The 22,071-nt window shown below is 41.6% G+C and overlaps 1 protein-coding gene across 1 annotated transcript in view; it reads left to right on the top strand.

Annotated features, from left to right (window-relative positions):
* The first annotated feature begins 4,803 nt into the window (after positions 1-4,803).
* rrp1 (ribosomal RNA processing 1) overlaps positions 4,804-22,071 on the top strand; it is a 30,490-nt gene continuing 13,222 nt past the window's right edge. Inside the window, exons 1-9 of the mRNA XM_039817701.1 lie at positions 4,804-5,026; positions 5,573-5,655; positions 6,549-6,606; positions 6,741-6,826; positions 14,744-14,805; positions 14,896-15,025; positions 16,739-16,803; positions 20,190-20,401; positions 21,231-21,343. Of these exons, the coding sequence (XP_039673635.1) occupies positions 4,900-5,026; positions 5,573-5,655; positions 6,549-6,606; positions 6,741-6,826; positions 14,744-14,805; positions 14,896-15,025; positions 16,739-16,803; positions 20,190-20,401; positions 21,231-21,343 (936 nt within the window). The 5' untranslated portion in view covers positions 4,804-4,899. The remainder of the gene's footprint in view (positions 5,027-5,572; positions 5,656-6,548; positions 6,607-6,740; positions 6,827-14,743; positions 14,806-14,895; positions 15,026-16,738; positions 16,804-20,189; positions 20,402-21,230; positions 21,344-22,071) is intronic.

Genomic DNA, 22,071 nt, shown 5'->3' with positions numbered 1-22,071 from the left:
GTTAAACCTTTGCCAGTTTGTGGTTGCTTAAAATGTGAATGACGGCAGGCGCTGTGTGTTAAAAAAAAGAAAGAAAAAAGCTATGTTCTTTTGGTATCCTAAACTAAGATCAGCTGTGGACCTTTGCTGTATTTCATTCATTTGTATGTATTTCCTTTTCTTTCCCCAAGGAAGGATTGCCACGGAGGTAAAGGAGGTAACTGCCCCAGGCCTCCTTATACGTAAGAGACGTAATACAAAAAATGAACACCGGAAATGACGAACGCTTCTCCAGCTGACCTTGTTTCGTATTTTATAACAGCAAACAGCTTTAAACACTGTAAATGATATGTGGTCTAGACCTACTCTGTTATGATTTGACATATACATAACCTAAGATCACAGACACAGATCCAACATCAGAACAAATAATCAGAAAATCCCAGTGGCTGTTCACTTTTACAAAAAAAAATATAAATAGCGTCTGTACCACCTCAGACGCTACGTTCACCAGCTTTGTTAGCTTATGCTTGCTGGTCATTGAAAGACCACCGTACCACACCACAATACAAAATGTCAAGACTGATTCAATAAAACACGGGTAGAACAAAGTCCTCAGAGTCCTGCACACGCTGAATGATCTCATCTTCCTCAAGAAGAACAGCCTCTGTTGGGCCTTTTTACAGGCAGCATCTGTGTTGCTCTCAAAAGATAATTTGCTGCCAATGAGGGTTCCTAAATATATATATAAATTCATCTACTGTCTCAACATTCATGTTCTGAATAACAGTTTGTGAAAATTGTGCTGTGATCTACGGAAATCAATAATCATATCCTTTGTCTTGGAAACATTGATAGACAGATAAGAGTTTTCACACCAAACAGTGAAATCATCAACAGGACCATGCCCCACCTCGTCATTATTCAAAAGGCTCACTATAACAAATTTCACACAGTGCCTATTCTCATACTTACTCCTACAGTCATTTGTGTGCCTTATTTGCCCAATTAAAGGATTTTTCCGGAGCATTAAGCTGTTGTGCAGACTTCACCTTCTTTGAATATTCACCTTTTTGTCCTGCACCAGCAACTACATGGATGTGCACAACATCATGTGTTTTTTTTTGATGCCATGTATTACAGCCATGGCAACAAGAAGCACCTTAGCCTAAATAACTGAAATTGATCAACTGAATGTGGCCTTTCCAGAAGAGTACATTCCTCTTGAAAGGCCACGTTCAGTTCATCATACAAAGTGTGATAGGTTTAGATTTTGTAGCTATTATGCTGAGTGTGGGAATCTTTGTACTGGCACAGTTTAAGCTCTGTGACCTTGCACTAGTGAACCAATATAGCTTATCGCATCACATACAAATACTACATGCATTTTTAAAAACATTTTGAGCATTAAGTTAATTAAAGGTCCCATGGCATGAAAATGTCACTTTATGAGTTTTTTTTAACATTAATATGCGGTCTCCCAGCCTGCCCATGGTCCCCCAGTGGCTAGAAATGGTGATAGGTGTAAACCGAGCCCTGGGTATCCTGCTCTGCCTTTGAGAAAATGAAAGCTCAGATGGACCGATCTGGAATCTTCTCCTTATGAGGTCATACGGAGCAAGGTTACCTCCCCTTTCTCTGCTTTGCCCGCCCAGAGCATTTGGCCCACCCATGAGAGAGAGACATCATGGCTTTCAAACGAGCAAAGTGGCAGTTGGTCAGAGGCCAACTGCTGACAAAATCTGCACCCCACCTTGTCCCCACCATTGACCTTCTGTTGTGGTCTCTCTCCAGCTTGCTCCTGTTCCCCTGTATGTAGTGGTTTGAGGTTGTTGTGTCACAGGGCTTAGGTGGGGTTGCTTCACCTCCAGCCAGCCACTCCTAGTCCTGAACCCCAGCCTGCTGAGTTCCTGTCTCCTGGTCCTACCACTGTCCAGGAATCACAGGAGTCTCCATTCTGGGGTACACGGTTGGCTTTCCAGCCGGTCGGAAAGAAGCAACGGTCTAAGAAACGGCAAAGTCCTCTGTTGAATCCTGTGCCCACAGCGGAGTCCGTTTCTGTGCCTGCAGCCCAGTCGCCCAGCGCCACGCCTGCAGCCCAGTCGCCCGACGCCACGCCTGCAGCCCAGTCGGCCGACGCCAAGCCTCTCCCTCCGCCTCTGCCTGAGTACGCCCCGCCTCTGCCCAATTGGCCTCACCTCTGCCTGAGTCGGGTCCCTCAACCTCTGTTTCTGCCTGTCTGTCTTCACCCTTGTCTACCCCAGTACCTGAGTGTTTGTCTGCCTGTGTTTGAGTCTGTGTCCGTCTACCACGGTTTGTGAACATCCGTCCCTGCCTGACCCTACCTCTGTCCCTGTCACCGTGCCTGTCTCTGTCCCTGTCACTGTGCCTGTCTCTGTCCCTGTCACCGTGCCTGTCTTTGTCTCTCTTCTCTGTCCTGTCCCTGTGCCAGTTATTGTTCCAGTCACTATCCCTGTTATCGTCCTGGTCACCGTTCCCGTTACTGTCTCAGTCCCTATCCCAGTAACTGTGCCCCTGACCACCTTGGTTCCTATCCTGCCCACTGCCCCTAAACTTGTGTCTGAGTCTGTAGTCTCTGTGTCGGCCCAGTCTCCGTCTGCTTGTGCCCTGTCTGTGTCTGCCCAGAGTCCGTCTGCCCAGAGTCCATCTGCTTGTGCCCTGCCGGAGTCTGCCTCTCCGTTCCTGCCTGTCTGTTCGAGTGCTGCCATTCCGACCCCCTCCGCCCACCCGGGTTGGTCTTTTGATGGATGCCAGGAGGCGTCCGTCGAGGGGGGTGGGTACTGTCAGGATCCGGCTGAGACTAACTGCCTTTGTGCCACTCTTGTGGCCTTTTTGTGTGTCTTGTTGTGATTTGTGCTTGGTACTTTGTTCTGTCTTATTGTGGTAGTCTTGTTTTTCTCTTTTGGGTCCACCTGCTGAAATCGTGACACTAAGGCCTATATAAAAGAGACTTCAGATACAGTATTAGGGGACCACTAAGGTCTATTTAAAATACTTCAGATACAGTATTAGGACACCACTAAGCCCTATATAAAAGCATCCAAAGAGCACCATGTCATGGGACCTTTAAAGATTTAGAACATTCATTTAAAAGAACGATTGAATTAATCCATGTTTGATCTGCAGATCTCAAGGACTTAAGGATTGTTTCTCATTACATGTAGACTACACCAAAGAATGAGTAGCTGAATGCAAAGTGACATTATGCAATACATAAACATGCCAGTCTCTCTTACCCACTCTGGAACCGGTTTTTCTGGCTGAGAGTTGGTTCTTTGACTGTCAAAACGCAAATAACTGGTTTGAGATTAGTCACCGGCCCTCAAAATGATTTGTTGAATAGGGGCATGTGTGATTGCAGCCACTGAAGGAGTCCATTGCAGGGATTACAAAAGTCCTCCATAATCCTGAGTGCTCTGGCTCTGCACTGCTTGGTGTGTGGTGTTTCCAGACCCTCTGAATAAAATACTCCTATCCCCATCTCTGATTTTGTTAAGTGATTTTAAAATAGCCTAGTAAGAAATGAAGTTCAACAAAATGGCACATCAGTCGGTTTTGGAAAGATAAGGATAGATAAAATAGTAGGCTGATGTATTTAGATGACCTTAATAACTAAAGTAGAGTCAACCATAGGCTACTCTCTTCTCACATAGCTAGATGTGTAGCACAAAAATCACAACTTACAAATCACATTGATAAGGGATTAATGATACTAGAGGCTTCAGAGTGGAGGTTGATGCAAATATGACATGGCCATAATTTGACTGACAGAAAAACTGAAACTGGTCCACGGCAACTAAAACCACAGGTCTGTGGTTTAATAGTATGGAATTTGAATGTTGAAGGTGCCCTGCCACACGTATTTGGCTTTGGATAAAAGCGTCAGCTAAATGACATGTAATATTTCATTACTTTGTGGTAATGTCTGAAGTTCTACCATGGACTCTGTAAACATTTTTGTGTAAAGAATGCCTTGGTTACCTTGTTTCAAGCCATTCTAGCGTGGTATAGAAAGCCTGCAGGAAGACTCAGCTCGATTTCTGCCAGTTCTCATTAATATTGAACGAGCTAAGCTGTTTGAATATGATTGGCTAACAGCTAGCCAATGAGAGCCTGGCTGTCAGAATCCTTTACCCAGCACAACTGGGTGAGTTCATGAAAATGAGCTCAGGCAACATGATGTCAGACTGACCAGCTTTTGTAATTGGCCTGATTTCTCTGCTTACTTATTTTCAGTGGCTAGAGCTGACAGAGGAGGTAGCAGTTCATTTTCACATTCACCACATAACACAAACACATATGGACCTAACAGATTTCAAAAAATACAAGTAAAAATGGTTTTGTATGGCAGGGCACCTTTAACCCTTGTGTTTTATTCCCATCAACCTTGAAAAAAACACTTTTTTCCCGACGTTTTTTATGCCTTTTTTTCACAGTTTGTTTTTGCTTTTTCCAACATTTCAAATTGTTAAATTTTTCTTCTACACATTTTCAGCATTTATTTCTACGTCCCATATTTTCTGATATAAAACAAAAATTTAAAACAGGTCAAAGTGACCCGAAGTCAACACAAGGGTTAAGAGTTTTATATGAGAAGCCGCCTATATGCCATAACTGAATACTTAACTTACAAACGTTTGCACATAGCCTACATATTGGTACTAAACACTTGCACATCCATACGTATACTGTACTTGCAACGGTTCAGTGAAAGCTGGTAAAAACGGCAGTGAGGGCTGCCGCCGCTCTGTGGCGCTGAGTCGCAGAAGTACAACAAACAAACTTGTGCCAACGTCATCAGTCCGCGCCGTACGGGGAAAAAGAAACGTGGGGAAGGGAAGAAGAGAGAGCGAGGTAAAGAGGAGAGTCCCCCCCCCCCCCACGTGAATCGGTGTGAACATGGCGTCGATTCAAGAACCAGAGGTCCAGTTCGCACAGAGATTAGCTTCCAACGAGAAGCCCATTCGGACCAAGGCTATAAAGAAACTGAGGAAATACATAAACGTCAGGTCGCACAACCCAACAGGTAAGCTAGTCTGTTAGCGTTAGCCAGCCAGCGAGCTAGCTCTGACAGAGCTGTCTAACAACAGCTCAATTACTAAGATATTAATTACTTTGCTTGAACATTGGTAACATCATGGAGACAGTAATGGCTAAACCCGACTGGTTGGATTAAACCAAAAACGCTTTTTTGAAAATGAACTGAGTCCCAGTCTGACGCGTGTGTTTGGTAGCTAGTGCACACGTGTGGACATAAGTTAGCCTCTAGGCTCATGAATGTGTGCTAGCTAAAGTCCCAGCTGCCCACCAATAAAGTGTAACGTAGCAGCAATAACTGGAACATTAAACTTGTTGCAACATATTATTTTATGGTCCAACAAGCAGTCCACCTGGTCTGTAACAAAGGATGATGTCCATTGTCACCTTAGTTGTCTAACTTAGTCCATGTCATTTAAAAAAATAAATAAAGTGACTAATTATTACCACTGCAGTCAGTCAACAGTTTTTGTGTGCTGCCAACTTGTATCCTGGACTCGCAATTGTGTCCTATAGTCTTGTGTTCTCTGTACAGGTGGATTCACAGGTGATGAGCTGCTCAAGCTATGGAAGGGTCTGTTCTACTGCCTGTGGATGCAGGACAAACCACTGCTCCAGGTATGCTTTGTTTTTTGGGCTTTTTTCCCTTTATTTCAGAGTGACAGTGGATAGACCGGAAAGGTGGGAGAGAGATGGCAGAGCCCTTTTCAGACATGCACTTTATTAATGCAACTATAGATGGCAATACATGTCAGTCTCGCGTTGGAATAAGCACCAAGTTGCTCTTCTGTAAAATTCCCGTTGGCAATCCTACTAGGTTGCCCTTGCTAACTTTTCTGTCATACCTTGAATGTGGCCAGTCTGACTAGAATGCCTACGATTAATATGAAGTTTGCAGCAGCACATAGTTAAACATGGAGAGAGAATACAACATAGGTGTTATTCCACGTACTTAGAATTACTATAATGAATTGTTTACTGAAATACAGTGTCTAATACACAAACAAATTCAATCTGTGTAGAAAACCAGAAAGCATGTCAGACCAGTCCATTAAAATGGGTCTAGCAGTGTGCGTATTTATTAGGGGTTTAAATCCCAAGCTTTATCATGATATTATATTGATTATTTGGACAATGATACCGAACTTGCTGATATTGCAAAGTCTGCCACGCTACGATTTTGATTCAATTCAGGGGCCTGTGATCGATATACATTGAGCAGCGGTAGTCCACCGCTATTTATTTATTTATTTATTTATGTCATGAAGTTGTGATTACACGACTCTGCAGAGCCGTCTGCTCCACTAGGTCAAGCGAACGGTCATCTGCTCTCTGTGAGTCCATGTCCACGCTGTTCTCACCGCTCACTGTCTGTGTACTTGTTTTTAATAGCCGTTTTACTGCTGTAAGGTGACGTGAAAGACTCCCATCAATAAAATTATTATTAATATAATCCTGTTCAGTCAGCTACCCTTCTTCTCCCTGATTTGATATTGATATCCGTTCTTTAGGAGGAGCTGTCAAACCAAATCTCCACCCTGATCCACAGCTTCTGCGATATTAACGGACGTAAGTTGCCCACGCGTGATTTCATAATCTTGTGTGATTATTTTTTTTTATATATATATTTTTAATATGAGGCACGTGAGAAAAGCCCTGTACTTATTGCGAAGATGATGACGATGATGTGCTCTTCTCTGCAGAGTTGTTATACCTGGAGAGCTTCCTGCAGACCTTCAAAAGAGAGTGGACTGGTATCGACAGGCTGCGGATGGACAAGTTCTTCCAGGTCAGTGTGGGGAGAATGCTGAATGAGTTTTACCTTTTTTAAAAGGGCTGATACAGTAGGGTGCTATCTAGGGTTTGGGCGATGTCTCCTAAATTGGCAGTTGCCGATGTTTACAGTAAAACGTTGTGATGGACGATGATATCGCAGGGCTTAAAGTATTCCGGCACTGTGCTGGATCTCCGGCATGCGGCCGTGAGGGGAAAAAAAAAAAGAAAAAAAATATTTAATATTTTCGAGTCAATTGATTTCACATACCAATCATATAAGAGGAACGCAGCTCTAACACAGGGTTGAAAGTAATCGGGCCTGGTGCCGGATTTCTGGCATATGAATATTTTAGAAAAATAAATAAATTAAAAAGTCCACATGGGATTTGTTTTTGATGCGCTGGGTTTAACCAATCATCGAACTTCCACCTACAAATGAAACGAGTTCTAGCCAATCCGATACAAAGTAGGGCGGGTCTTTGCCGAAAAGCAGTGGTAACGCGGCTAAAAAAATAATGCGAAGTTTATCAAACTTGGAGCATGTAGATACAGGCAGCTTTAGTTGAGAAAGGAGTTAAAACAAATGGCGCTGGGCATGAATAGAGGACAAGAGGAAAAGGCTGGAGAAGGGAAGCCGTTTAGCACTTGGTGCCTCAAACTGAGGGAGCCGGGTGCTTGCTTCAGCAGCGCATTACCAAGGAAGACACTGGACGGAGCAGCGGTAAGACAGTGCTGGCTAGTCAGTAGATGCTAGTCCCAAAGCTTCGGTCCATGCACTCTGTCATACGAGTACGTTACCGGCAACGACGGCTACCGTTGCGACTGCGACTGTTCCTTCGCTGACCGACCGTGAAACAAACAATACGTGTGTGCACGTTCACTGTAGCTATCTGAAGCCCAAACTGCCTTGACAAAGCTGTCTGTTTGGACTCAGCATGGCAGCTATTTAAACATAATGGCATTGTCCCAGAGTTTAGACGTCTAGCTATATGAAAAGATAAACAATGCAACGTTTTTAATAAATGTAAATAAAGCAGCTAATATCAACATGGACAAAATCTTGAATGTACTAATTCGCTTTTTTGATGATGACCTGGCCAAAGTAGTAAATTTTAGTATTCACAATGATTCATTGTAGGATTATGATATTATTGCAATATGTAAATCCACATTGACTCTTAATTTAATATATGGTTGGAAGAAGTAAAATTTGATCCAAAACGTTTTAGTTTTTAAAAATTATGACTTTTATTATTGTGTAATGTCAGAAGGACTTTAACTGTTTTGCCAGTCAAATTAACTTTAATGAGTGCATATTGAAATATTACACTGTTGGTTGGCAAAAAACGCATCTCAAAATGCATCAGATTGATGCTTTAAAATATGGAATATTTTAAATTTTCGTCTGGGGGGAGCATGCCCCCGGATCCCCCTAGAGGGGTAATATCCTTCTCACCTTTTTCACCCCTGACCCTTTTTCATGCCTGAGTTATTTAAACATAACAGCCTTGTCCCAGAGTTTATGAAAAGCTAAATGCAAAGTTGTGATTGTGATGTGTGATGTAAGGACTTTACCCCCCACCCCCACCCCCTCCAAAAAAGTTTCAGGCTCAGGATTTTTTTTTCACTTTAAGCCCTGATATCGTCAGTGTTGGGGGGGGCTTCTTTTTTACATACATATTTGTTTCTACTACTATGGGCTAACAATTAACATAGAAACAATCTGACATACATTTCAATGCCCTCTGTAAATAGACAGTATTAAATACTGGCCTTGGTAGGGGCAGTAAATAACAACTTGACCTACTTTCACTTAACTACAGTGCCGTAAAGTCTAGACTCAATCAGATGTCCGTTATCTGCTTAACGACAGGAAAGTGGAACGTTTGCCTTTAACAGAGCGACAGTAATAACCTAATATACCATTTCTGAGTTTAAACTACATTCTCGGTTATATTAGCACTGAATAACGCATTCAATAAACAGAAACCTAACTCTGCACATGAACAGATGCGCAGTATTAGCTCACACATTAAATAGCACCCTTGTGAATTAGCCTACTGTTGCTAACGTACATTCATAAATCCTACATAACATCGTCATCAGACTTACTTATTCATGCATGCACACAGTAGTATAAGCACAAAAAAGTTAGGGGGGTAAAGGAAAGTGTGATAGCGTTCTACGTTAACGCTTTTTCTCTCGCTCGAGACAGCTGTGTCCAAGGCAAGGCGCAGAGCCTGGTTACCGCATGCTGATACATTACTAGTCCAGGTAGAGCGAGCTACTATACTGACAGGGAGAGAGAGGCTGTATCACTACAAATAGGTTGCACGTAGCTTGTCGCTAGTTTAAGACCGACGCAGTTGTCAGTTTCCCGTCCACTAGGATTAGCGTTTTTCTGACGGGGTGGGGGGCGTGGCATCACGATGGTGGCTCTCCATCGTGATGCTGGTCAACCGTCACGATGGACGATGATATCGTCCATTGGCACAACCCTAGTGCTATCAATGATGTCAAGTCACAGAGTTGAGGCAGAGCAGCCGGGGTGTATCGGAGGGAAAACCAGAATACACTTTCTTCATAAAATATGATCCAGTTTCACCAGAATCCGTGCCATAAAGTCACTAAAGTAAGGTAATGACAATTTTAGCGGTTTGGTATCGGCACAGAAACACTGCATCGATCATAACCTCGTTCAGATAGACATGGTGACATGCCACAGTAGGAAAACCACGTGTGTAAATAATCAAATGAATGATGGCTGAATTCCATTCAGCTGCTTCCCTTTCAGGGCCCTGGTATTGTTAATGCTGGTATAATCACATCCCCATTATTAATGTTATTAGTAACGGCTGTGCGTTTCCCACTACGACAAGTAAAAAAAGGCCTTTTACATCCCCAGAATTTGATCCAGTATTCATCGCTTTGTCAAACAACCTTACCTGTCAATAGAGCTGGGCAATATATCGATATTATATTGATATCGTGATATGAGACTAGATATTGTCTTAGATTTTGGATGTCTTTTATATAGTAATATGGCATAAGTGTTGTCTTTTCCTGGTTTTAAAGGCTGCATTACAGTAAAGTGCTGTACTTTTCTGAACTTACCAGACTGTTCTAGCTGTTCTATTATTTGCCTTTACCTAGGGTGACCATATTTTGATTTCCAAAAAAGAGGGCGCCTGGCCTCGAGGCACAAATCCAGACAGGCTTCTCAGAGGTTAATGAACATGCTTTATTATGCCTCAATGGTGCAAAACTAACTTCTATAATAAAATAAAACATGTAACAAAATAATAGCTCTCTTTTAAAATAAATAATGTTCTAAAAATGACCTATTCTGTGTTAGGAAATCCAGCTTCAACAAAATATCTCTCAATACCTTTTCAATGTAATAAGATAAGTAATAAAGACACTGAAACATATGTGCCAGCTTTGCACACGGTGCACTCCGCCTCCCACTTGTCTTGTCCCGACCGGGACTCTACGTGGGACATTTATTTAGCAGTTCAACTGTGAAGCGTGTGTGTGTGTGTGTGTGTGTGTGTGTGTGTGAGAGACTAGAGCGAGGGAGAAGTGAGAGAGTGACGGCGAATACTCCAGTAGAGTACAGAAACAGCCTTTTAGTACTTAAGTGCAGTAGTGAAGTAGTTCTACTCCTGTGTTTTCTGACCACGGTAGGAAATCTGGAGCAGGAAACACTTCAGCATTTAGTGTGCCATGCTGCTCCCCTGTCTGCTCTGGTCCCTGTCTGCTCTGGTCCCTGTCTGCTCTGGTCCCTGTCCGTCTGGTCCCTGTGTAGGTTATGTGCGCATCGCAGAGCCTCCCACAAAGCAGCCTCTCGGGAATTACGTCACACAACAAAGTACCGTAGTATTGTGTGTAAAGCGCCAGTCAATTTAAGTACACGCTTAATGGTCCCATGAAAAGCAGTCAAAACTGGACAGTCGGTAAAAAGTGGACATGTCCGGGCAAAAGAGGACGTTTGGTCACCCTACCTTTACCCACGTAGTCATTATATCCACATTACTGATGATTATTTATCAAAAATCTCATTGTGTAAATATTTAGTGAAAGCACCAATAGTCAACACTACAATTTCGTTGCGGTATAGATATCGAGGTATTTGGTCAAAAATATCGTGATATTTGATTTTCTCCGCCCAGCCCTACCTGTCCCATCAGAAGTGTTGATTTTAAGTTCTGCTAAGATATATTAAAGGTGCTCTAAGTTAGTTTTTTAGGCTACAACATTTTTTTTTAGGGCTGTCAGCATTAACTCGTTAATCGCGATGCGATTAAGGGCCGAGCATAACAAGCTCATTTTTTTTAATCGCATGCCGCCATTTATTAACTTCTTTTCACTTCACCCGGCTTCACGTTGTGCCTAACAGGCTACTATTTTGACCCTTTGCCACACCTTTACTTATCATACTTGCTCCTAACACATCCTACTGCTGCAGGCATGATGGAGAAAGACAGCAGCAACTAAATGGCGCTTTTTATTTTCCAAAACTCCCGGACGGCTCATAGACAAGTTGACAGCCATAGGCACATTGTGTAAAGCCAAATTAAAATATCACCGACCTGTTATTGAAACCAAAGTGCAAAGTGCAAACGCTGTCTCATCAACCGGTGCTCACTGGACGTCAGTGAGTAATCAAATTATTTAGAAGTTACTGCACACTATATTGACTCTGGTAAGTAGGGTTGGGTACCGAAACGTGCCGAACTAAACGGTAGTAACAAGACCGAATAAGAACGAAAATTTCGGTGCCTCATTTCGGTGCCTGACTTTACACTACACCTGACAGCAGGTAACGTTAGCCTACCTTTAGCTAGCAGCTGGATTAAACAGGGTTAAAATGCTGACAGCTAACGTTAAACAGTGTAAAGTGTGACTGTATTTCACTGTGGAGGATTCCAACAGCGGGACCTAACAGTCTGCTCTGCAGCGCAGCAGCTGCCTTTGTCGGAATTAAACAATACAGATGGTGCGTTCACTTCAAACGGGTAGCCTTGTGGTGCATTCACAGTAATTGCAAAATACCCTTTTCCCATGTGGTAATTGTTTTTGTCATTCAACAGCAATTTACTGTTGAAATAGGTTATAGTTATTACATTATTATTAAATCTTTAATTTTGACCATATGGCCTTAACAATAAACAAGTTCCTGACTGTTGTTTAGTAGCCTTATTTTTTTTTTTTCTTTTGTTTCAGTAAATAAATCTTAAAATCAAGTTCATAAAGTAATTTACTTTGCATTCATTTGATTCCCAATCAATTCCTAAGAATTGCTTTCCATTGTTAATATGTACTTAAAAACGGTTCTGAATTGCAAAATAATAGAATCTTAATCATGTGATAAAACATGCGATTAACTATAGAAATTCAGCGATTAATCGCTTTTAAAAAAATTAATTGTTTGACAGCCCTACATTTTTTGTCACATCCAGCAAACATCTCCTCACTATCTGCTAGCTGCCTGTCCCCTGAACACACTGTAAAAAACATCTCCTCACTATCTGCTAGCTGTCTGTCCCCTGAACACACTGTAAAAAACATCTCCTCACTATCTGCTAGCTGCCTGTCCCCTGAACACACTGTAAAAAACATCTCCTCACTATCTGCTAGCTGCCTGTCCCCTGAACACACTGTAAAAAACATCTCCTCACTGTCTGCTAGCTGTCTGTCCCCTGAACACACTGTAAAAACATCTCCTCACTATCTGCTAGCTGCCTGTCCCCACACGCACTGTAAAAAACATCTCCTCACTATCTGCTAGCTGCCTGTCCCCTGAACACACTGTAAAAACATCTCCTCACTGTCTGCTAGCTGCCTGTCCCCTGAACACACTGTAAAAAACATCTCCTCACTGCTAGCTGTCGCCCTGAACGCACTGTAAAACATCTCCTCACTGTCTGCTAGCTGCCTGTCCCCTGAACACACTGTAAAAACATATCCTCACTGTCTGCTAGCTGCCTGTCCCCTGAACACACTGTAAAAACATCTCCTCACTTCTGGCTGGCTGTCGTCCCTGAACACACTGTAAAAACATCTCCTCACTATCTTAGCTGGCCTGTCCCCTGAACACACTGTAAAAACATCTCCTCACTATCTGCTAGCTGCCTGTCCCCTGAACACGCAAAAACATCTCCTCACTGTCTGCTGGAGCTGCCTGTACCTTGCTACACTGTAAAACATCTCCTCACTGTCTGCTAGCTGCCTGTCCCCTGAACACACTGTAAAAAACATCTCCTCACTGTCTGCTAGCTGCCTGTCCCCTGAACACACTGTAAAAAACATCTCCTCACTATCTGCTAGCTGCCTGTCCCCTGAACACACTGTAAAAAAACGCAGTCTCTGTAGACAGCCCAGGCTCCACAAACGCCAACAAAAACAAACTGTGCCAACCTGCACCACCAATCATAACAAACAGTGTTCCAGCCAATAACCGACCAGAAGGAGCTGCAGCAGCGTTAGCACGTAGGCTACTTCCACAATGCATATTCATGACTCACCCAACTCCTTCTTGTCGGGGACTGAGCAGCAGAGAGTACATTCATAGCTACTGCTGACTCCGCGGCGGACCTCTTAACACCAGGGATATGTTGCCACATTTTTTTTCCGTTTGTACCTCAACTCAGCTACACGGTGTCATGGACTAGCGCTGAAAACTACTCGACAGAAGTCTGGAGTTGACGGAAATATGCGGTTTTAATTAACGTTTTCATTTCCTATAAGTTCTTCACAATAAAAGTCCTCTGTTATTTTGGTATTTGAATGTTTTTATTATGAAGCAGCAAAATCCGTAAATGTTGGAGATTCATTAGCAGTACCATAACGCGACTCCTATAAGCATTGTTACTTAGCAACAGCATTCTTTGACAAAAGCTGTCCAATCCGTTACAAGGAATGTTTTACAATCCACCTGCCACTCTGGCTGGTAAACAAGGCAAAGTCACCCGCCACTTTGAAAAAGTACCCGCCATTGGCTGGTGGCGGGGGCTAAGTTCCCACCCTGATTTAGTAGCCAGCTAAGAAAACCCAGAATAACAAAATAAAACCAATTTGGCTCATATCCTGCTGCTAGCAACAGCACAAACGAGTCCCACTGCGCCTGACTGAAGTGACAAGCGGACTGGGGTGTGACCTGTTTTGACTGTACTCCATTAACAGCTCCATCCTGCCAGTAATGACTCTGTCCAGTAAACAACCAGCATGAGGTGAAGGGCCAGTGTGAGCACAAATGAAGTACAAAAAAAAAATCTTAATAGTAGCAAAGTACATTCATTTAAAACACGGATGTCAAGCTCTAAGGGCCACACTGGAAAAAGAGAATCTCACCAGACATGTAGAGTTTATTGACATGCTTTTTGTTAGTGCATTTCTTTTTCATTTTTTTTTTTTTATTTTTTTACATTTTGGGAGCTTTTTTTCCTAATTTTTGCTGTTTTTGTTCCGACTTTTTTGTGGCTTTCTCAGACATTTGTCACTTTTTTTTTTGAAGTGAAGTCGGCAAATCTGCCATATTCTGCTTTGAATGTAAGGTAATTGCAGTTTAAAAAACACTTTCCTGTGTTTTTGGTTTGGCGCACAACTATGCAGGCCAAAACGTATTGTGAACCTAAATTGATATTCGGGCCTGATCTAAATCTGCAACGGGCCGGATTTGGCCCGCGGGCCTGGAGTTTGACACGTGATTTAAAACAAACTGTTATTGCATCAACACAGTTCAAATAAGTCTTGAGCTTTGAAGATACAGTGTAAGATAGATTTTGGACGTTTTTAATTGCTTAAAAATCTAAATGATCTCTCTCTCTCTCTATCTCTCTCTCTCTCTCTCTCTCTCTCTCTCTCTCTCTCTCTCTCTCTCTCTCTCTCTCTCTCTCTCTCTCTCTCTCTCTCTCTCTCTCTCTAACAGCTGGTGCGCTTCATGTTCAGACAGACCTTTGAGATGCTGAAGAGGAAAAACTGGGAGAGCAGGTAATGTATTAAAACATTGTCTACAAAACCAATTTTGGTCACGTTAATGGCATTTTAAAGTGAATATCTGTGTTTACCGTGTTTCTGCAGTGCGGTTGGCAGGTTTGTGGAGCTGCTGACGGCACAGCTCCTGCAGAGCAGCAGCGGGGCCCCCAGCGGGCTGCAGTTCCACATCCTGGACCTTTACATGACTGAACTGGCAGCTGTGGGTTCAGCAGAGGTACAGCACCACCACTGTTTTCAAGACCTTCTTCGGCTTTAGGTTTTAATTAGGGATGCACCGAAAAACAAGTTACATGGCCACCATGAAAAACACAAGTAACGAACAGTGCTAGGCTACTTTTATGACTTGTAGACATTGTATAACTTAATGAAAGGCCAGTTTAATAACTAAGGCTTATGCCGACCTTACACCGAACGACTTTTCAAGCGGTTTCACTGTCGCGGACTACTTACCTACAGTATATCGCAATGAAATCCCGAGAGTCTTGCTAGAGTTGGGGCGTGCTCCCGTCCTCTCCATTGTTTGGTGTAATGTGGTCATTAATCTCAGTCCCACGCAGTCTTTCTCCCGTCTGGACGTTCAGACAAAATCAAACGTGTTTCATATTATCGCCATTTTTAAGTGTCTGTAGTGACGTTAAATCACATTGAACATTGTCAACAACCAATGTGCATGCTCCCTCCAGCACCAAACAGGAAGCAGCAAACGGCTAGAGCCAGTGATGTTTACGGTTTCTGTGGCGCCGCTTTAAGCTAAAGAGGGAAAGTTGACGATTTTCAAGCCTTCTGAAGCGCGTTATCCAACAGAGTTTTACCAGCGGATAAACCCAGACCTCCGGGTGCTGGAGACCTTCATCTGCATGTACGGCAGGACAGAAACTAAAAAACTACCCACTAACGCTAGCAGTAGCTAGCTAGCTACTAGGAGTTTGAATCCCCAGAGGCCTCACGATACGATATCATCACGATACCTATGTCACGATACGATATTATTGCGATTTCAAACATATTGCAATATTCAGCGATATATTGCAATGTATTAACTTTTTTCCAACTTCAAATTTTTCCCAATTTCAAATGATGTCCCCTAAGGAAAATGTTGTCAACATCTGTTTTATCTAAATAGATACACTTCTCTCTGTTCATCTCACTTCAATTTTATTGCTGCGAAATGAGATTGTCAAGCAGACAGACTGACCAACACATATATCATAAAAGATCCATACTTGGCATCTGTGTATTGATACAGTATTGCCACGAAAAATATCGCAATACTATACTGTATTGATTTCCCCCACCCCTACTAGCTAGCTTGGTTACATCTTTCAAAACAAATCTAGTTGTAGTCTTGCAAGGTGTGACCCTACAATATCCCCATTCTTTAAATATTCTGACAGTGTTTGACATTAGATGTGAGATGGTATCAGACTTTAGTCTTTTCAAAGTCTGTTCAAAGTCTCCTAGTGTATGTCCACCGGTATCGTAAAAAACCCAAACGTTAGCCAACCCTGCGCTGCTAACGTTACATTCACAGCTATAGCGTTTCTGCTAACTTCTTACTCAACGACGCACACACCTCCCTCTCGCTCTTTCTCTCTCTACCGTGTTCAGGCTGCACTAGCAAGTCAAGTTTATGTATGTATGTATGTATATGTGTATAGTGTGTGTGTGTGTGTGTGTGTGTGTGTGTGTGTGTGTATAAATGTGTATATGTGTGTGTATGTATGTATATATGTATGTGTATATATGTATGTGTGTATGTATATATGTGTGTGTATGTATGTGTATATATATATATGTGTATGTATGCATTGCATAGCATTTCCAATAGAACGTAAACTAATAATTTATCAAAATTGTTTCAGCACTTTGTCATGTGGAAACTCATCAATGCTAACAACGAGCCTTGTGTGGTCTTTTCTTTTCACAGCTCACTGCAGATCAGAACCTGATATTCATCCAGCCGTTCTGCAAAACAGCAGCCAAGACCAAGGAGTAAGTCCACATTAGCTCAGCCTTCTCCGCTTCATTTATTGTAAAGCCATCTTACTAGTGTTGGGTACCTTTTGCATCTGTGTGTGTGTGTGTGTGGTGGGTGTGGTGGTGGTGGTGGGGTGTTGTGTGTGTGTGTATAGATAGATAGATAGATAGATAGATAGATATAGAACATTATGTAAACAAAAATAAAACCCCTCCCTCCTCCCAAACCCCTCCCTACAACCAATTAAATTGGATAATTATAAATTTCTTACTCACTGTAACTTTTATTGTTGTTTGTATATTGTATTTTGGCTTGTTTCATTTTCATCGTGACATTTTAATTGCTCTTTACTGTTTCATGTAAAGCACTTTGAATTGCCTTGTTGCTGAAAGGTGCTGTAGAAATAAGTTGCCTAGCCTTACAACCTCAGCCTGTCAGTCAGTCCCCAGGGCACCGAAACCACCGTTGTGCCTGCTTGTGTCATAGGAAGTGTGATGTCAACAGCACTGCGACCGCTTTCGGCTCGCTATTAATATCATATCACGGTGAAAGGTGTCCACGGGAAGTTTTGAGAAACTGTAACCACACTTGAAACCACTTAATCGGCATCGCCGGGACTCGCCGTGACTTAAACAAAACTGCAGAGCCCACGTTGCTCCGTCCGCACCTCTGCACGTGGTTGTGTGTGTCGGACCTCTGCTCTCTGTCAACATGCAGAGAGGACAGATAAGCTTGCGCCTACTCTCAGGTACCGAAATCAAGCATTGTTTGATTTTACGTGAACCAATACTCGTGATTCAGGCGGTACCGGTAAATGTACCTGGTTCGGTACCCAACCCTAGGTCTTACACTAGAAACATGTAATAACATAAGGTATCAAGCAATTAAGAATGCAGAACAGGTTATTAGGGAGCTGTATCCCAAGTAAATGATGAGTTTTGTGTGTGGATTTAGAATTTATTGCAAATAGTCTTTGATTTGGTTTTGTGTATTGGATGCCGGTGGAGTTTGTAGTCCCAGTGAAACAAACATAGATGCGGGTACACGAGTGTTCGGAATCAGCTGTTATATCAGTGTTTTTCTTCTTTCTTTCAATAATGCCTACCTTAAAGATTAAAAGCTATCATTCACACCAAATGTTTTATTTACATATGAAATAGTTTTGGCTCCAAAAAAAAAAAAAAAAAAGAATTCAATGATTGAAACTGCCATTTAGTGAATGTCCCCACAGTGTTGTATGACGGGAGAATACCTTTGGAACTTGTATGTTGAATTAGTTTTCCAGTCCTGAAAAGCGCATGTGACCCTCGCTCCTTATTGAACGATGCAACTGGGCTCTAAATGTTGAGTTGTTGCTGGGCTCCAGACTGCGACCAAATGGTCGCATTTTGCAACCAAAATTTGAGAGTGTGCGACTGAATTTTACATCCAGTCGTGTGCGACCAGTAAATTTGCCACCTTTTTTTTTTTTTTTACACATTAAACGTGGAAATTTCGGTACCTCTGAGAGCTCGTAAGCGCAAGCTTATCTGTCCTCTCTGCATAGGACAGAGAGCGGAGCTCCGACGCGCACACAAACACACGCAGAGGTGCGGACGGCGCAAACTACTCTACAAACTGCAGTTTTGTTGAAGTCACAGTTAGTCACAGAAATGCCGACAAAGTGGTTGCAACTGTGGTTACAGTTGTTCAAAACTTCACGCTGACAGCGTTTGCTGCGATATGATATTAACGGCGAGGCAAAGTGGTTGCTGTGCTGTTGATGTACACTTCCTGGCAGTGACAACTGTGTTTTATCTGCCCTGGGAACTGACTGACAGGCTGAGGTTGTAAGGCAAGGCAGCTTGATTTCTACAGCACCTTTCAGCAACAAGGCAATTCAAAGTGCTTTACATGAAACAGTAAAGAGCAATTAAAAACTGTCATGATGAAAATAAAAAAGAATAATATACAAGAATAAAAGAATACAAGTTACAAGGAGTAAGAAATAAATAATTAATGAATTCAATCATTGTAATTGTAGACTGGAGACTAGAGCTGGTATATTTTTTTTAATATTTGTACCGTCATGACAGCGATGGTGCTGTCAGTTTACCTTTTTATGTTGCATCTTCAAAAGTGCACAATAAAATGTGAAATTGAATTTGAAACTGCACATTGACATTTCTATTATCAGTGTTTATTGGTAATACAGTGGAAACTAGTAGAAATGTGAATATTTGGTTAGCATGTTGATTTACGGTGTGTGCCCCTAAATTTTGTGGTTGTGCCCCTAAAAGTTTCAGTTGGGGGCCAATGTGCTCCTAGTGTAAAAAGTTAGTCTGGAGCCCTGTGTTGCATCTTTCTTTTGGCCCTCTGCAGTCTACTCAGTAGTTAGATTGAAGAGGCTTAAACTGGGATTGTAGGTCAGTAGGCTGAATGATTTGGAGGGTAAAAAAAAGCTAATTGTGATTTATCTGCCAGATACTGCAATTAGATTTGCGATTTTTATATTTAGCTAAAGTTTGATATTCACTGTGTAACAGATAAAACATGTCATCATGGAGCATATAACATGAGACGCCATCAAAACCGCTCTATGTTCTTATGCAAGGATAGATGAATTGTTTTCTTTTAGTAAGGATGGATCATTGAACAGTTAAACATAGAACATTTATCACAAAAGCTAAAATTATAATAAGAAAAACAATTACATTAGTAAAATATGAGTACTTTCCTGTAAACCGAAATTTCTTATCTGCCTCAGTTTAATAGCAGCATCTACATATTGCACCATCTACCATGGTGTTAAATAAAGTAATGCAAAAATAAATAAAAAATCCATTGGAAATTGGACATTTCTGTAAACAATCTGTGATATGTAACATTTTTCCAGCATTTATCTTATGAAAAAACAGGTATATATAATCAAAAGAGGGGAAAAAAAGTTAAACCCAGTATTACACCAAACATTCGTTTTAATCGCGATTCTTCACGATGAGCTAATCGCATTCTTTCAAATCTCGATTTGAATGGTTGAGCCCTAGCCCTAGGCTTTCAGCTGTTGTAGGCTGTTATTATTGTGCACTGAAGCACAAAACCTGTTCTATTTAAATCCCACACGTTTTGATGCTGAGCTTGGAGTTTCTTTCACCAATGACTGCATCTCTTATTTAACTGTTGCTTGGAGGGTTTTTTCAGAGGGACCGTCTGGTTGAACCAATGTACAGCCTTTTGTTCCCCATTCAAAAGCATTTGCAAATGGGACTTCCTAAAAGCCCAAAAGACCGTTGGAGAAATATGGAGTAGTCCTCTCAGATATCGGACTGTAGCCGGTCTGGTGCTAACCACTTTCCTGACTCCTTTCCATCCGCTCACTCTGTCATCTGTTCCTCCTTCCTTTCATGTCTGTCTTCGACAGTCGGTCTCTTTTCAGCGCCATCTGCAACAGCATCTTCAGCACCATTATCGACCAGGCTCCCTTCGCTATTGAAGATTTAATGAAGGAGGTGAAAGCTGAGGCCTCAGACTCCGACTCGGGACAGGCTTCTGAAGAGGACGACAAAGAAGACCAGCTGAAAGGGAAAATGAGCAAACCAGTCGCGAAGAAAGGGACACAGAAGCAGATAAACGGTACATCAAAATGCAAAAAAAAGAAGAAGAAATAACTGGACTGGATTTTTGTTGGTTAGAACATAAACAATTTGCTCCGTAAAATGTCAAAAGTAATAATGCACAAATTACTGATTCATGCTATCAAAATAATAAAATGGCCACAAGTGTACTTCTTGAGTGGGCGGAGGACACGCTTTAAGTACCGCTGTAAATTAAATGTTTCTTTAAAAAAAAGGAAAAAAATTTTAGGAGGGGGGGGGGGTCTTGAAGTTGGAAAAAAGTTAATACATTGCAATATATTGCAGAATATTGCAATATGTTTAAAATCGCAATATCGTATCGTAGCATAAGTATCGTGATGATATCGTATCGTGAGGCCTCTGGTGATTCCCACCCCTAATAAGAAATAATTGCTTTTGCTATATCTCTTTCAGTCAAATTTCAAAATTATGTATTTATTGCTTTTTCAAACAAAATGCACGTTTTGTATACATTCAAGGATACATGTTTTTTTGTTTTTTGTTTTTTTATCGCTCATGTGATCTGGATAATGTACAAACACATGTATACAGCCTATGAAGTTAACCAGACTTCTTTATTATCATAAAGCATTGTACTTGTTCTCTTAAATGAACATAACATTGACAATAGAACATTTATCCTCATCAATAAAAAAATTAAACAAAGCATTGATCATTGAAAAAAAAAAAACCATTTTAAATAGGAGTACAAAAAATAGTCCTCACCGCTTCTGTACTTGTTTAGTTTTTCTGTTTTATTTATGCTCAGTTTTCATTTCTTTTCATAGGAACAGTGTCTGGTGGTAAATTGTGCCGTTTCTTTTCAGGCAATATATCAAATGAAGAAGAGGATGGTGATGATGAGGATGACGAGCTTCTTCACTTGGAAGAATCAGACACTGAGGAGTCATGTGACGAAGATGTTGGACCAGTCCTACAGGTGAGGGCTTTCTCCTTTTTTATTTTTTTTATTTCTTCTTTTCCTTTTGGGATTACTCTTTTGTGGTCAGACAGTTCACTTTGTGTTATTTTGATGCATTCTGCCTGTCTGTTCTATACTCCGCCTATTGTAAGTCTCACACTGTGCTCACTCACTGTCCCCTCCGAAAAAGATCCATACCCATGGTGCTGCGTGTTTACAGCCTGCTAACTACAGAGTATATTTAACCCTCCTGTTGTCCTCGGGTCAAATTTGACAGAGTTCTGTATCAGAAATTTAGGTTTCTTTCAACCAAATTGCCCCAAAATAACATGATGTTCCATACAACGCTGCTCGCAGGTAAAATGAAGGATTGGTTCACTACTTTCTTTGAATTGTGGGTGTTTTTCTCTTCCAATATTTGAAAAAGCACTTTGACCCAACTTTTCCTCTGATCTATTAGTCAAAATAATTCATAATTTCAGCTTTTCTAACACAAAAAAACATCTGTATAACTTCATATAAATGATGTTAATGCCCACAAATTTGAACAAATAAGCGTAAACTAGTGGTGGGCGGATCGATCCAAATATGGATAATATCGATACCAACGTTGATATTGATCAGTACCAGTGTAACGAGATGGATACTTTAATTTCTCTCCAGTATGCACTGCTGCGGTTTCATCAAAGAGGCGACCTGGCTGTGTGTGTCTGTATAAGTGCCGCTCCTGTCACAGCACGGAGCAG

The sequence above is a fragment of the Perca fluviatilis genome, chromosome 12 (assembly GCF_010015445.1).
Source record: "Perca fluviatilis chromosome 12, GENO_Pfluv_1.0, whole genome shotgun sequence".
Taxonomy (NCBI): domain Eukaryota; kingdom Metazoa; phylum Chordata; class Actinopteri; order Perciformes; family Percidae; genus Perca; species Perca fluviatilis.
This window is presented reverse-complemented; position numbering and strand designations above follow the sequence as displayed.